The 16,960-nt window shown below is 43.4% G+C and overlaps 1 protein-coding gene across 1 annotated transcript; it reads right to left on the bottom strand.

Moving 5' to 3' along the window:
- Positions 1–2,792: 2,792 nt before the first annotated feature.
- Positions 2,793–9,345, bottom strand: EPCAM (epithelial cell adhesion molecule). The gene is made up of 9 exons (XM_063152456.1): positions 9,222–9,345; positions 8,790–8,897; positions 7,970–8,210; positions 7,626–7,691; positions 6,353–6,416; positions 5,888–5,989; positions 5,538–5,735; positions 5,109–5,150; positions 2,793–4,391 (listed from the first exon to the last, which is right to left on the bottom strand). Exons 1-9 carry the CDS (start codon positions 9,283–9,285, stop codon positions 4,350–4,352), a joined length of 927 nt encoding a protein of 308 aa, XP_063008526.1. The 5' UTR covers positions 9,286–9,345; the 3' UTR covers positions 2,793–4,349.
- Between the last annotated feature and the right edge of the window lie 7,615 nt (positions 9,346–16,960).

Genomic DNA, 16,960 nt, shown 5'->3' with positions numbered 1-16,960 from the left:
TCTCAGACTTTTTGGTCAGTCACAACATTTTATTATCATTCCATTCTTTTCCTTTGCTTGCAAGCCTTCTGATGAAATCTTTTCTTCTATTATTTTAGTATAGTTTTAATATATCATTTTCTTTTAATATAATATATATATATAAAATAAAATAATAAATCAGCCTTCTGAAACATGGAGTCAGATTCTCGTCTCTTCCCTCATCCTGGGACCCCTGTAAACACCACCACAAACCTTCTTAGGCATATAGAGGAAAGTTACAATTGGTTTTCAGTTAGGAAAATGGATGTCCTTTAACCACTTCACAGGGGAAAAAAAGAGAAAAAATAAATTATTTTCACCAGTGGTTAATTGGTATAAGCTGTGATCTGTGGCAGCTCTAATGCCTTTGAGCTGGTGGGGATGTCACCAGAAGATCTGGTATCAGACTGATGTGTAACTGTGTGTGCACAGGCGTTGTGCAGCAGACACTTAACACTAACAGGATAAGAATATTTAGATAACGTAAGTTTGAAAATAGAAAATATGGCTGTTGCCTTGTTGAGAACCTTTTAACTTTATTTTGTTTACTTTTTTCACTCAGATTTGGCACAGCCATGCTCTACTTGGCAGGCAAGTGTGAATTCTGCAGTGTGTTTCGAGGATAGTAGAGGAAAAAAAATAACTTCTTACATGAGTGAGGTTTTCACACACTCTGAACTGGTCAGCATTTCCTCCACCATCACAGACCACCTCCTTTTTGTGCATGTCTGCCCTTGCACAATCCTGCTAAGACAAGGATTTAAACAAAATTCATAAAAATCTATGGGTTTGGGATCAACAATTCCCAACACACAGGGCACCCCTGCAGTGTGGCTGACTGCCTGCATGCCCTGGGATGGACCTGGACCAGACTGCAGCCTCTCCTGGGAGCTGCTAGAATTCCCTGACTAGCACTTGTAAAGCTGGAGCAGCAGAGCTGCTAGCATTTTCTGTTTCCTAGAATATTCTTCTGGCCGTTTCATGTCTTCCAAAGTCAGTGTGTTCTGGTGATCAAAGTCCAGCAGGTGAGGATATAAATAAACATGGCTCACAAACAGTGTTTTTTCTCTTACCAAACTACTCTGACTGTTCAGGAGGGTAATGGGTACAGTCAACAGACCCCACACATGCAACACTGACCTTTCATTTTCTAGCTGTGGAAAATGTGCTTTGGCATTACTCAAGTCTTTGAATAAAGTTGTATAGACTTTATTGGTCATGCTTTTTCAAATATATTATTAGCATACCCTCTCCTAAAAAGTCTGTCATTGTCTTTACATAAACATATATTTAATTTTACTCTGCAGTAATAATAATAATACATAATTGCTAATGTAATAATTCATAAGGAAGTAATAGATTTGCCCTTGCCTATACAAACACTATTTTCCTGTGTTGTACACAGGCACTAAGATATGTATTATTACTAGGGTTTCTTGCAGTTTGTGTCTACCCCTCTCTGTAACAAAACCCCCTCATTTATCCAGTCTTAATACACCTTCAATCTACCCTTCACATGCTTTCTCAAAAATGACATTATGTGAAAAGAGAGGAAACGTGGTATCTCAACTTTGTGTGGAGCTTTAGATTTTAAAAATATGCTCCTTCACGTAAGGAAGTTAATGAATAAGGCAGATGGAAGTATCAGAATATTTACCTAGTTAAAAATTGATGCAGAGACTACTAGTCCTTTATTAAGTTCTATTTGTCCGTTTCTCTTTTTAACTTTGCTGAATGTTTTCTAATAGTATTAGAAATGGTGTCCAAGTATCAAAATTGAGACCATTTAATATTCTGGTATTTAATACCATATTAATTTTTAGTAGCAATCATTTTTTGCCATACTGCTCTATATATGAAAAGAACTATCACATGCATATGTGGAGAGTTGACACAATCTGATAATGACTTTTTTTTCCATTTGAGTTTCATCACATTAGACTCCTTTTGGTATAAAAATCTATAAAACACAATAAGCTGCAGGATACCAATACACTAATTTCTGAGGTATTTTGCCCCTCATCCTTTTCTATTTTCCTATAAATGCACGCTTCTATGCAGCTGAAAAAGTGCAGTGTTTAGTAAATAGAACAACACAAAAGCCAATATTTAGAACAGGAAACTAATGAAAAAACTATCACTGATCACCACTTTTAGAGCTGAGCAGCACCATGTTAGTACCATAGTAACTGAATTTAGAAACTGTGCATTTGTTTCAGTTGTGGATTTAGGTAAACTCTGTCTTTTTAAAGAATTTTTGTAAACCTTCTGGTTTTCTAATCCCTTGGCTAGTTTCAGGCAAATTTGACAAGGAAGAAGACGATAACACAGCACCAAGGTGACAGCACTAAGCTTCATATCTGACATGAAAAGCTCCATTAAATAAAAAAAAAAAAAAAAAAAAAGAAAGAAAAACTATCTGAATGCCTCCCTGCAGTGTGGGAAAAGCAGAATGATGATGTTCAAACAAACCAACTGGGACAAGGTCCAGGCCACAGAGCAGCCACAGACCAGCCTGTCCAGTCAAGTCTGCACACATGCAGCTCCAGCCCAAGCACAGCACACAACACCTCCTTCCATCCCACAGGCCAGAAACAAACCTGGTGAGAAATGGAGAGGGAGGGAGGAGGAGAGAGAAAACAATGGCATTAGAATATTGTGGAGAAAAAAGAAATGATGAGGATACCATATTGCAGACATTTGAGGAAGTAGAGATGGAGACTGAAGCATTGGGGAAGACAGAAATACACACAGGTCACCACAAGAACAACTTACTGAAAACTTGGCTTTATTTGGTTAACAGCTTACAGAATTGTACAAAATTCATCACACCTCAGCAGATAGCCTGCATACCTGGGGAGAAAGGGAATGCTACAGATCAGCAGAGGGAGAGCCTGCCCTGCAGAAGTTATCATTGACAAAGCTGCCTGAAAAGGCTGCAAAACATTCCAGTAAATTCCCTACTTTAGGATTTTTGGGCAATCTCCACCACAGCCATGCATGCATGTGAGGTACCACCCTGTTGAGAGGCAGAGGGGACACTGGTGAGCTGTGACAGTGGAGGTGACACCAGCACAGTTCAGCAAGATCCCTGTGGTATCCAGCAGGCACACTGATGGGGCATGCTTCACATTTCATTTCAGAATATCCTCCCAGGAGCTTATCCTACTTTTCCTGTTTTAGCCAGGGTGGGTCAAAACACCACATTAGTAACAAGGTTTGTCATTCAGCTCCTTATCTTGAATCTCATTATTTCTTTGGCAACAGGAGTTACAGCATTTCCTTTATAAATCAGATTTGCTGGAGGGATTGCTAGCCAACATCCCAGGCACAGGTTCCTGACAGCCAGAGCAGGCTCTCCTGTCCTGGGAGGCTCAGAGCCCATGGAAGTCTGGGCCACAGCTATGGCAGAGAACAGGAATAACAGCAGAAACAGCTCCTTGCTGTGCTGCAGCTTTGCCACAGACAAAATCACAGTAAATGGGGTAAAAACTGCTCTCACCATCAGATGCCAGGCCTGCCCATCTCCAACCCTGCACCAGAGATGTCCTAGGGTAGAGGTTTATTTTAAATACCTACATAGCATTGGAAAGATCAGTCTGTGAATTCCTGAAATGACTGCATCCTCAGCCTGCTGATTTTTTTATACAACAATCTGTGTATTATCATTTCACTCTTGTTGCATACTTTTCACAGCTTTAAGAAAAAATATCATGCTAGTGAGATACTAGATGGCCAATAAAAACTGCTAATTGGAGTTCTAGAATATTTTCAACTATGCTGAGGTTCCTGCTTTAAGGAATCAAACTACAAATTTGTAAGCATGATAATTTAGCAGATTATCATTTCACCATGGAAGAATTAGAAGCCTGTTTCAAAGTTTTATTAATTCAAGTCATAAAAAAGTTACAGCAACTTCAAATATGTACAAACTGCCATAAAAAGGTTGTGTTCAGTTACACAGGAGACAGTCTCATTACAACATGGCTACAAAATCATTACTTTCAATAAAACTCCCACAAGGGTAAAATAACCATTTAGGCATGTATGCTCCAAAACCCTAGTAACAGCAGTTGTTGACTCGTTTCATCATCATAAAAAAATAAAATCAGGGAGCAACAGTTAAGTTTTACTTGAGTAAGATGGGGCATTTAACTCTCAACAAATAGTAAAAGTAGCTGAATGGTTACCAGCCTTGGCTGTTAAAGAGTTTTAACAATCATTAAGTGAGCACAATTGCCTCCCTTTCAGGAGGAAATTAAGATTCATGCCTCCAACGTTTTTGTTGTCTTCTTTCTTGTAATCTGGTTTGCCTTCAGTTGATTTAGTTAAGCATTCAGCCCTCTATGCATTTCATTCATTTCCTTCACCTGGAGGGGAGGAGACAGAGGAGAGATCAACATCTGTGCTGTTTCTAAACTTTAAGGCTTAGTAAATCATTAGGACTTAACAGCCTGGATTTTCATTAGCAAAGAGATTTGATGCAACACTAACAGAATCAATCGTGACAAACCCACGGGAGGAAGAAAAAGGAGGGAAAAAAAGGAGGAAAAAAAAAGAGAAAAAAAAAAAAAAAAGAGGAAAAAAAAAAGAGAAAAAAAAAAAAGGAGAAAAATAATCACTACTTAGGGCACATGCAGGAAGCAGGCAATACTGTGTAGCTGCTACAACATTGTTTGGATTCCTCCACAAAAGGCTCCACACCTGGGTGAAGCACCATTGGGAATAGCTTCTCAATGGGAACTGAGAGATCCATGCAAATACCTCAGTAAAGGCCTTGCCACAGAACAAGACTATCAGCACTTCCTGTGGATTGCACAGCCCTTTGCTATACAAATGTAAAACAGAACTTGCAGAAAAACCGAACCCCACCCCCAGAGCCCTGGGAAAAGCAATCACCAGCTGCCTTTGAAACTAGTGCAGAACTACACAGAGGTGAAAACTGGCTGCAGAATTTGAATACTTTCAGTCTCCTTGAACACACCTGAGGCACCCAAAGCCAGTTTTTAACCTAAAGCAAACTTTAAAGTTTCTGGATTGTGGTCAAGCTCCTTCCCACACATACACCGGGAACAGAAATTAATTACCTCAGCTTTCACGTACTTCCCTTTCCTCCTCCTTGTCAGGACCTGTAACAGAAGGATGCAATATTTTTAAAGTCTTGAAATACAAGTAACTTTATCTGGTTTTGACTTGAAAAGCACCAACTTGGAGCTGCCTGTTCCCTATCCTTCCAATGTGAGGCAGGAACAAAGGAGGTTGTTTGTCACTCTCAACTACTTTAAACCAGGAAGAACTTTGTTCACCTCTGTGAATTGTTCCCAGTACTTGTTTTCCGGGTGACACCCTTCAGCTGTAACCTGAAACAGTGACAGCGTGCCCATCACCAGTTTCCCACCTCCCACGACTGAAAGAACAGGCCAATTTACAAAGGAAGACTTTCCATCAGAACCCAAACACGTGTGCTGTTACTTCCCAAATTGTCACCAGCACCATTCTGCTTTGCTGGAGCTTACCAGGACAACAATTGCAGCCACTATTGCTACCAGTACCACCACAATGACAGCAATGACGCCGGCGGTCAGGGACTTCATGGAGAACTCTGGTGCTATTTCATCAACGTAGTAGACCACTGTCTTCTCAAGCTTCACTGGCTCGTTGTCAATGCTGACGTTTATCCCAGCATTATTATGAAAGATGGACTGACCTTTCACCTAAAGCAGAGAGGAAAAGACAGACTTGCTCATTCACATTGCAGTAAGGCATTTATCTCATCACAGGAATAATTCACCTGGCTTTAGCCAGCACACCCGAGTGCAGTGCAAGACACAAACCCAGCCTCTGGTTTGACCCACGACACACTTACATCTTTCTCAAAGTAGTAGGCCACATCAGCTATATCCACATCTCCAGCTAATTTTTGAGAGGCGTTTTGCTTCAAATCAATAGTAATTAAAGGGTTTTCGTACTGGAAAAAAAAAATAATGTGGTATTAAGAAAGAGATACTTTGAATCCAGCTATTGAATAATCACCTAAACATTATGATCCAGTTTGTGAACTTGCATCCTGGATAAAGTCTAGAGTTCTTGAACTCAAGCCAACTGTTTACAGTAGGATTCAAATTCCATTTCTAGTGAAGCAAAGAAGTTATCTACAGACTAAGGAGAGCAGTGTCATTTCTCAGCATTTCTGTTCAGATACAGCCATTGGCTAACTGCTCACCATTTTGAGAGCTTCTACTAGAACTCATGCTGTATTGCATCAGTCAAACACGAGTTTTGAAAACAAAATGAAGTTCTGATACTTTGCTACACTCCCTGTGCCCCTTACCAGAACATTGGCTATGTAGCGGCTATCCAGCTGGTAACGACTGGTGATGGTGTCCGTGAAAAACCTGCAAGGACACCAAAGCCATGGCTGTAAAAACTGCATTTTGTCACACGTATCATTTGACAAGTAGAGAAGACTGGTGCAATTGTTTTCTCCTGCAGTCTCTGTGGTGGGTGGAGCTCAGCTAGCACCTAAACCCTCACCTCATCTTTCACTCACTTCCCCCTAGCAGGATCGGGAAAAGAATCAGAAAGGTAAAAGTAAGGGGAAAAAAACCAAAAACCAAAACAATCCTCATCGTTTAAAATAAAGACAGTTTGGGAAGTGAAAGGGCTGGGTGGGGGAAATACAAAACCTCAAGTGATGTAAAAGCAGTCAGTCATCACTGGTGGATCAACGTCCAGCCAACCTCTGAGCAGTGGCCACTTGGCAAAAGACTTTCCCCCGGATTTATTGCTGAACATGGCATCATACAATATAGGCTATCTGTTCAGTCAATTCAGGTCAGCCTGTCCCCCTCCCAGCCTCCTGCCCATCCCCACCCTACTCACTGGGGCAGCACAGTGAGTCTGAGAAGGCCCTGGCATTATGTAAGTGCTGTTCAGCAGCAGCTAAAGCACTGGTGAATTCATCAGCACCGTTTCTGTCTAAAACACAGCGCCACACCCACTGCTACCAAAAAAATTAACTCTGCCCCAACCAAACCCAGTGCACTCTCTTCACGCTAGAGTTCAATAACTCCCAACAGTGAAGATGCACTTACTGTAAAATAATCACCTGTGTTAGACAAAAGAGCTTTACAGTGTGAAAAGCTCAGAAGAAGAGCTAGAGGGCAGCAGCTTTTGATTTGGAAAGGAGGCGACCTAATAGCGACAAGCGGGGTTTTAACAAAATTGAAAGAAAAAAAGAATAAAGAAAAAAAAGAAAAAAGGCTAAACTCTCACTTTCCTCCTGCCGCTTCTATGTAGTCATTCTGCCATTTTTGTCAGTTTGCTGCCTGATCAGTTTCACCCAGTACCTTCCATTTCTTTTAGTATATTGATTTGAGGGGAGAAAAAACTAGCAATTTTAAATGGAAGGGAATCTCTTTAGCAGTTACTTTGTTTCCAAATACAAATAAAAGCAATTCTATGAAGAATCTGCAGTTTGCTTCTAAAATGTCTTACAAGTGAGTTCACAGGTCTGTCACTGCTTATAGCAACTATTTAGAAAAACACTAGATATCTACTGGGACATACATACACTACCATGACATATTACTATCATCACTTACTTCTTTAAAGATTCAGCGTTCAGAGGAGCGTTTCTCTCAGCATGTCTCATTTCAATGATGATCCACCTGAAGTACAATGAATATTCTTGAAGTACATGCATATAAAACAAAACAACAAAACTAACCCCAGGCTAAAAAACCAGAACAATGAGACAAAACCAAGGCAAGCAAAGTCTCTTCCAAACCCACTCAACATCTCCTTGTTTCTGAAGGAAAACCACCCCAGCCAAATAACCAAGTGTTGATTGCTCCATCTTCATTCATCCCCAGTGCATCATTCACACAAGGCAGAGCCTCACACAGGAATGTTTTCGTGTCACAGCACACCCTGTTGAAAAACTTACATCGTTCTGACTAATTGATTGCACTTCAGGTCAGCATCGTGTTTGTCAGTTCTCCTAACTCCAGCTGTGTTCACACACCAACAGGTGGTTCCATTGCACTGCTTCGCCTTGAAAGCGCCACTGTTTTCACACTCGGGATCGTAAAGACCATCGGTATCTTCAAACGCATCTTTTGGTTTCTCACGACGACCCGACTTGGAGCCCATCACTTCTGCTTTCATCAGCAGGCATTTCGAAGTCACTAAAAACAGCCAGAAAGTCGCGTTATGCAGCAGCAGAGCACGCATGTCCAAAGCGGAGCTCCGAGTCCGCACAAACACCGGGTTACACCAGCGACAACCAGATCCGAAGCCATTGCACGGCAGAGCAGATGGCTGATGTGTAGGTCGTGTATAAAATCAATACAACTGGGCTATGGCAGCCTCTCAAGGCAAAGGCCAGCAAGCCCAGCCTTGGGATTTACAGTTTCCGTTCCTCACAGCTGAGCTTGACCCCAGAGTGGGTCTTGTCTAGAGGTGTCCCCTCTAGATTTGTAGGTAAAGTGAGGATATGCGCTTGTAAGGAAGCTAAACGTTCATCTTCCAAGAAATTCTTGCCACTGGAGGACAAATACTGAGGAGCAGGCGTGAGCCTACATCAGTACACGCAGAGAAACCCTGATCGCTTCTCTTCCAACACCAGTTGACCTGGGAGACCAGGAAGAACAACTCCTTCCTTGCCTCCATTGTTTGCTGGGAGCTCAGCGGTCATTCCCACAAATCCCCCGGCGCTCCGCGGGCTCCCTTCCGTGCCACCCACCCTGCCGTGACCCTTTACTCACGGGTGGAGCAGTCCACGGTGGCTCCGGAGCCGATGGCTTGGCAGATACACCGGCCGCTGCTGTCCGTCCTGCAGTCGGTAACGCGCTTGTTCTTCTCGCACACGCACGCTGCGAGGGAAGCGCGGCTGTGAGGGGCACCGCCATGCCACGGCAGGACAAAGCGGCCCCGGCCCGGCCGGGCGTGGCGTGCCCGCTCCCCCGCGTCCCCCTGGCCTCCCTCCCTCCTTCCCTCCCTTCCCGAGCGGCGGGGCTCCCCTCGGGGCGCGGACAAAGGGGCGCTATCGGGGCCAGGCCCTAATGCCCGCTGTAGGGGAATGGTGTTGCCTTCGGGGCACAGGGCGCCCAGCCAAGAGCGGGGCCCGGAGGGGTCCCGGGACGCGGAGCTCCCTCAGGAGCGGGGTGCGGAGCGGACGGGCGGGTGCGGGCACTCACAGCTCTGGGCGGCGGTGGCGGCAAGGCAGAGCAGCAGCAGCACGGCCCCGCAAAGCAGCTTCATGGCTGGGGAGGCTGGGGGAGTTCTCGGGGCCGCGGGCAGAGCGGGAGCGGTGTGTGCGCGGAGCGGCGGCGGAGCGCTGTGAGCCGCCCGACAGGTTCCGCAGGTGCTGGTGCTGGCTGCGCCGCGCCCTCCCGGCTCCGGTTACACCTGGGAGGACGCGCGGGGGGAGCGGCGGCGGCAGCGGCTCCTCCCCCGGGCCCGCCGGGCGCGCTCTTAAACCACCGCCGCCCCCTCCTCCCGCCGCACCTGGGCGAAACTGGATGGGCAGGGCGGGGCCCGCTCCCGGCCTCAGCAGCGCCTCTCCTGCGGGAGCCATGGGGGAGCGGCCGTGCCCGCTCCGCAGCCGTGCTGTGAAACCGCCCCGCCTGGGCGGAGGGTGGCGGCGAGCCGGGGGACAGCGGCCCCGCCGCCCAGGGGAAAGTGTTACTCATCCCGGGAGCTCCCGGGCGTGTTTGTCCTGTGACACACGGGCAGGGGAGCGGAGCCCTCCCGGCTCGGGGCTTCCCGCGCCCGCCGCTGACCTTCGGAGCCTCGGGGCGGGCCCCGGGTCTCTGCCCCGGCCCGGTGGCCCCGGGCGCTTCCCTCGGGGGTGCTTCTACTCCCCGCTCGGCGAGCTGAGAGCGGACATAAAGGGGCAGGGAATACTCGCAGGGAATGTTCGCACTTTATAGTGAGCTTTGTTCGCATCCAGGGGGCCGTGTGAACTACTCCGAGCTTGACATAAATTCTGATAATTCCTCAGTAAATTAAAAAGCTGATATTATTGTTATTAAAATGCTTATTTATGTAGGATAAATACTTTCGTAAGGTTCTTCACTGATCACGCGTTTAGTTTTTATTTTCGGTTTTGGTTCCTTTCTGGAATACATAGTAGATTTGCTCTATTTGCTCAAGGTTGCCCTGAAGATTCGCTCCTGGTACTGCAGGATCCTCATTTCCTCGCTCGGGGAAAAGCAGTCCCGGGTGCTTTGTCTCTGAGCAGCGCAGCTTTGTGGGAAGCTACAAAATGGGAGGTAGTGCCAGAGCCCAGCCAGGTTGCCCAGGAGGAAGCACGGGAAAAGCCGGCTGCAGGCTTTAAGATGGCTTTCCAAAGTGTAAAAGCAATGTCAAAATGGAAGAAAAAAGATAGGTATGGTACTCTGGAAATGCTTTATGAGCCTTGAGTTTATTTATTCAGCTAAAAATATGCATGGATCTTTCTAAAAGGTAGCTACGTTAGCACCCTAGAAAAACAAGTTATTTTAGTACAGGATATAACCAGAATGACATTCTGCCCAAAGACTTGAAGCTTCCTCTTACCAGTTCACTCTACAACAAAAAAAATGTCTCTGCTTTTGCATGTGGAGACGTCAGTAAGTGAAACTGTTTGAAAACTTTGTGTGACTGAAGTGAAACTGCCGGTGAGCTATCTTGGTGTTTTTGTCTCTGTGCAGCTGTGTTTGTGTTGTACCTGGTTTTGTGTGTTGTTTTCATCTCCAGAGCCCTGCTGCTGTCTCAGATGGGTCCAAGTTAAAGGAGTATGGTTTTGCTCTTTGGATTTGCTCCTGGTACAGCCCAAATCAGAGTTTCGCGGCATTTGTCTTGATTCTTTGTGTGGTTTTCTGTGATTTCTGATTGATGATAAGTATATTCTTTGAGTCTTGGCAAAGACTCAAAAGGAAAACTTGGCCTAGCAATATGAAAACTTGACAAGGCTAAAGTCTCAGATATGGACTTCTTGTATGGCTTTCATCAGGTGATGGCATTTTCCAGAAAGATGAGTAGGATCAATAAGCTCAGAAATGCCTGCCTTACTAAAAACCTCTTACTCCATGTTAAAGTATTGTTTTTGTCAAGATGAGGCAAAAACAGAAGAGCTCTCTTGTCATTATGGAATTGTCAAGCTGACCTACGTAAGCCTTGATAAAAGGGACCAATAAACTTTATGATAGGCTTTTGCCTTTATTTAATTTATTTTTTTAATACGTAAATGTTGAGGAACAGAACAGGCTGGGTACAGCTAGTTCCCTTTCTTCTCCTGATCCTTGTTCTGTGCCTAGTTTTACAAATCTAAGCAGTTTTGAAATCTTGGAGTGACTACTACTGAAAGTTGCCCTCCTTTTTTCTACAAGCACCTTCAAATACCACATAGGCATATTTTTATCAGAAAATAGCTACAACCTTTGGTATCTAGGAGCTGAATGGTCTTTGAGTATTTGTGTGGACCAGAGCCTCTCACAGTGTGTTTTGGCACTGTTATGTTGTGACATGTAGTAAAATGTGAGTTAGCACCTGTAGAAAGTACTTTGGTAACTCTGCTACAAACATAGAGGCATCATGCAGATTTTTGTAGGATAACATTTAATTTGGCTCCAGTTTGCAGGGGCTAATAAGGACCTTGCTACTTTGTGGTCTTGCCAGATTTCCAGATGTGAAGAAATTATTTTTCAAATGATGCTCAGTATTTTTGAAGGTGAGTTGCTCTAGACTCACCAGCAAGGCAATGGAAATGAGGGACCACTCACAGCAGAATTAATTTTACCCTCTTTCCACATTATTTTGAGGGCATCTTCTCAGTAGAATCAAAGCCACTGGAGCAGACATGAGGCTAAACAGGTACAAGGGCCTGAGTGCTGAAGTTTATGACACTCGTGTCTGGGGTGTTGGGAGGCAGTGTCATTTTTTGTGCCTTTTGTGGTGCTTTTACCTCTTTGTGCTGAAATACGTGACCACGTTCAATGGCTATTCTATAATAGCTTTCCTCAGCACACAGCTCTAAAGGTAAGGCCTTGCATATTGGTTATAAACAGGATAATTTTATTGACTGTTGGAGATACCTCCTCTTATCAAATAGCTGACTGCTGATTAGGCAGTGCAGTGTAGGCTCATTGTGGCTTTCTCTTACTAAAGCATAATTACAGCTCAGACAAATTATAATTTAAATGCTAAGAACACTTTATTGGCTCTACTTTATAGCAAAAAGAAAAAATGTTTTGGTCACTAAACTCTACATACAAAAAGTATGTAAGCTTACATTAGGAAAACCCAAGTGATCTGTATTTTTCTACTTTTGCTTTGTAATTTACATTGGATCCTGATCTGTTTGGAGAATGAAGTATTAGTTCACTAAAATACTCAAGAGGCATTGACTCCAGGGGGAGGTTTTCTATTGACTTCAGTGAATTTGGAATCAGATCCAAGGAAATAAATCCAGCTCTTTCTGAAGCCAGTGAGAATTAATGTGATACTGGGCTATGAGGTGAGGTCATTTCCAGGTCTTCACTAGAAATTAGGTAAGTGGGGTCTCTGAAACTCCCCAGGCACAGAAAAGCGACAGAATCTCCTTTCAGGGAAAGTCGAAAGGGTGTGTGAGTCACTCCCGAGGCATCAGGAAACATGCAAGGTGGGGCTGTGACATGCACTGTGATCAGCAGATCGCAGAGATGAGTGGCCACAGCGTGATCAATGCCACTGGGGTGTTTGGCAATCCGGTCTGAGATTCTTCAGAGGCTGCAAACCTGATTGGTTTTGGGTGTACCCTCCCAAAGATAACCAGAGTCTCATCCCTAGAAAATAGGCCATGGATGACACCAAATTGGGAAGCACAGTCTTGTTAGTCTTTTTCGAACAAAATTATTGGCTTTGGAAAATTCATGAATTTTAACTGGTTACGGCTGGCAAAGGTAGAAACAACCAGAAACACTGATGCTCAAAAGTGCCAACAGGTATTTTGGACAGCAGACATTGCTACACATGTCATTATATTACAGACTTGCTTAGGAACTTTTTATTAGGACAGCTTCAGAATGCTTGCATTCAACTTTTTTTTTTTTTTTTGTCAGACCTCATCATCTGCATAGAATGAAACCTTGAAAGAACTGTAGGAAGAGGACAATATTGAGAAATCATGTACAGTACCTTATGCATTGTGTGTTTTTCTGAAGATTCCATGTTGTTATAAATTGACACATGTTGCTGCTCAAAGGACTGTAATAAAACTGCTGCTTCTATTGCTATTTTACTTTTCCTACCTTTTGAAAACCACTAGTAAACAGGTAAGCCTTGTTACACGGATTTGAATTTGAATAACGAGAACATTTGGAGTCCTGGAGAAGTTAAATGTCTTGTCTGTATGGAGGTGGTCAAGTATAGAGCCAAGAAAAAAAAAAAAAAAAAAAAAAAGAGCAGTCACGCCTTTCTGTTAGACTGTTAAACTACTTCCAAACACCGTAAAAAAAAAAAAAAAAAAAAAGAAAAAACCAAACCAAAACAAAAAAACCCAAAACAAACAAAAAAACCAGAAAAAAAAAATGAAAAAAAATGAAGCTATTTTACGTTTGGGTCTTTTTGGTCTGTTTCTAGATCATGACTTATTTTTTTAATAATAACACAGTGTTTGTGCATTTTGACAAGACTGTCATGCACACTGAAGAAGGAAATTAGTTCAGAGGCAGTGGCGACCCTGACAAAGCTGTCCTCAGCTCCAGAACCCCACAGCTTGGGTCTCTACAAGGCTGGAGACCTTAGAAAGTAAGAGTAGCTGCTGAGAGGTACAGGGCTGTTGGTTCAGTGGTTCACAAAACTAGACAGGGTGTAGCCACAGGAGAGAAATGCTCATGCAATTAATGTATGTTCTATTTGTGTCTTTGAGGATTATAGAAACCAACATGTCTGATACGTTGTGGCATCCTCACCTCTCTGCCAGGGCTTAGTCTTAACTGCAGAGGGTGGGGCCAGTAACAGGTTTGTCACCCTCATACCTGAAAATTCATTTTCATGGCTTTAATACTGACAGCATTTTTAGAACATCTTTTGTCAGCATTCAAAACTGCTCAAAATAAACAGCATTAGAGGTAAAAATTGTAATAACTCCTCACCCAGACTAATGCACAGCAGCGAGGCAAACCTAATTTCATACTGTGCCCAATTCCTCAAGTTTGTAGTGTTTGGAAACGGCTCAGGGGAAAACACGAGATCACAAGCTGTAGTAAAAGAAGCTCTTTTTACATTAAAATTATTACAGTTTGATATCTAAGATCCTTTATTTTTTTCCCTCTGTGAAAGAAGATAGAGACGAAACTTTGCCAAAACACTTGTTGAAAATTGAGATGGTCCCAAGCAGTTTGTACCGTGCTTTGCTGTGTGACAACATCTGTGGGCTGTAGGCAGAACTGAAGCAAATGTTTGCACAGACAGTTGTCCTGTCCCTCAGGGTGGTGTTATCAGAAGGCACACTGAGTTCTGCTGCCATAAAACCTGCCTGCCACTGAATTTGCTTGTGCTGGGCTTGTGCAGGCTGCCATGGGGTAGTGAAGGCATGGACTTAGAGTTTGTTGGGTAACCCCCAGTAGGAGCCCACATACAGGGCTGTGCCTGGCAGGGAGCAGAAGCCATGCACTCCTCAATGGAAACAGGGTCACAGCATGCACACAGCAGGCAGTTTCCAGGGAGCAGTTAACATGCTGTAAATCCCCACCCACTCTTGCCTCACTCTAATTTGTGTGCACAGTCATACCCCAAGCAAAGGTGAATAAATACACCCATGAGCTGGGCAGAAAATCTCATCCCACAAGCACCGACACAATGGAGAGCAGAGAGTGGGGCTCAAAGAGCTGGGCATGTCATTGGTGTTTTGCTTTTTTTGTTCCTCACTGAAATAAATTGCTTTTGTGTTGTGACTACTTTCCCAGTTCGTGAGTTTCCCTTATTTTTTTCCAGTTAGCAAAAGCTGTTACCAAAGTTCATCTGTTTCTCTGTGCACTTTAATTTACAGTCCTTGTACTAGTCACTTTATTGCTTCAAGCTCGGAGCGAGGGAACTTTTACAACCTGTGATTACTGAACTTGGTGAAACAAGAAAGCTTTTTGACCTGTTGTGGAGTAATTATAGACCCTATTGCTACTTGGGAGGGGCATTCAATGTTTAACAAACTGTGGCAGTTCTAATTTAACTGTGTGGAGCCTGGACCATTGGAAGGGAGGTAAAAAAAGCAAATCCTGGACTTTTTCCAGGTCACATTTTAACTTGTCTGGTTTGAGTCTCTAAAGGGCTGTCCTTGAAGTTCTGCCTTCCCACTACTGAACTTGATGCTGCTCCTTTCCTAGCAGCGCAGAGCATGGGAGCCAAATTGTTTGCCTATGAAAACAATTTCCTCTTGCTTCAAAAACTACAGCTTACACTACTTTTGATTAATCCTTTCATGGGGTGAGTCTTCTGAATGTCATGCCACACAAATACAGCTCTTGACAACAGAAAAATTGTCCTGTCTTAATCACCACTATTGTTTCATATTATAAGGGTCATGGGCAAAGATTCAATTGTGTTCAACAGTATAAAACCAGAGAATAAATAGATACTGCGTCTGAAAGAGTTCGTGACCTATGTGACCAGTAAACTTTGAAACTGGAAAACAAGATGAGAAAGATTAGATGAAATTTACACATTTTGCCCAGTTATAGATTCATAAGCCAGCTAGCTAAACCTTTGAACGTTCCCACCTATTCTTTAGCCATTCAAACAGCCATTATTTAGGAAACCTGCCTTCAGGAAAAGGATTAGGATCTTATTTTGAAAGCACCGATGTTTTTCTACTTTTGATGTCCGTAGATAATAACATAAGATATATTTCCTGGATAATGGGTTCCTTGGATGTTTTGTAGTTTAGTGTATTAATGTGTACCTAAACATTACATCAGTGAGGCAAAGCATTTCTGTTAATTTCCAGGTGGAATGAAACACTTTTTAGCGGACGCCATTTTATAAAAAAGATTTCTTACATCAAATTCTTGAAACTTTCTGTGTCCAGCTACCTTTTCAGCTGGGAGATTTTCGAAGTCTGGTGTTTGTTAGTTGTTTCTGGGAGGAAAGAGGAGCCAAGGAAGAGGTGGAAAGTTCCCATTTTGCAGTGTGAACGTAGGCAACCCAGCCCCTCTGCGCATGCACAAGGGCAGTGCCTTGGGCTCAGCTGCACACACCTGCTCCTTGCTCCTGCACCTGTCTCCATGGGCTCCTGGCTCCTGCACCTGCCTCTCAGGAAGCCTCCTGCTCCTGGCAGCTGGAACAAATGGCTCCAGGGCCATGGAGGTAGAGAGGAGTCCTGTTTATTAAAGCTCTTTGCGCAATTCAGCATGAAGAAACAACATGGGTAACAAAAATAGCCATGGTTATTAAATACTTGCAAATCCAAAATGCAATCTTCAGTGGCTAAAAAATACTTAGAATGTGGTGGATGATGTCAGAAGGTTCAGAAACATCTAAAGGAAAACACTACAGGTCATCTCCTTTCCCTGTAATGTAAAATATGCATGGCTAGTTTTGAGTTACTGATGTTGAGAGGTATCATTCATCTTTTGTGACATGATGGTGAAGACCTAATGTAGTCTATATAATCCTATATAATCTATTTAGTTTTACAGAGAAATTGGAAATTTTCAGGTAAGACTACTTTGTTTCAATTACAACCAGCATATAGATGCCAATCCTTAAATCTTAAAGGCTTCCCCTGTCTGCTTGGAATTAGTTAAGTTCTTACAGGATGTATCAGTCTATTTACAGTAGGAATGAACAAGTTCAAACTTATGTCCCTGGAGATTTATGGAGATTTGCAGCTTGGCTGTTTTGCAGTATGCAGGAGCAGCATGTTTAAACATGCACTGTGTTTGCTGGCAGCCTCCACTTTCCTTTACCACTGGCTCTG

The sequence above is a fragment of the Melospiza melodia genome, chromosome 3 (genome assembly GCF_035770615.1).
Source record: "Melospiza melodia melodia isolate bMelMel2 chromosome 3, bMelMel2.pri, whole genome shotgun sequence".
In the NCBI taxonomy this organism is placed as follows: Eukaryota; Metazoa; Chordata; class Aves; order Passeriformes; family Passerellidae; genus Melospiza; species Melospiza melodia.
The sequence above is the reverse complement of the archived record's forward strand: the minus strand, read 5'-3'. Positions and strand labels throughout refer to the sequence as shown.

Excerpts from the sequence above, each read along its gene's own strand:
- EPCAM (XM_063152456.1), bottom strand. The coding sequence starts at position 9,285 with ATGAAGCTGCTTTGCGGGGCCGTGCTGCTGCTGCTCTGCCTTGCCGCC. Across the intron at positions 5,990-6,352 it reads GCTACATAGCCAATGTTCTG|TACGAAAACCCTTTAATTAC; the intron begins GTAAGGGGCACA and ends TTTTTTTTCCAG. Across the intron at positions 4,392-5,108 it reads GGAAGTACGTGAAAGCTGAG|GTGAAGGAAATGAATGAAAT; the intron begins GTAATTAATTTC and ends CCTCCCCTCCAG.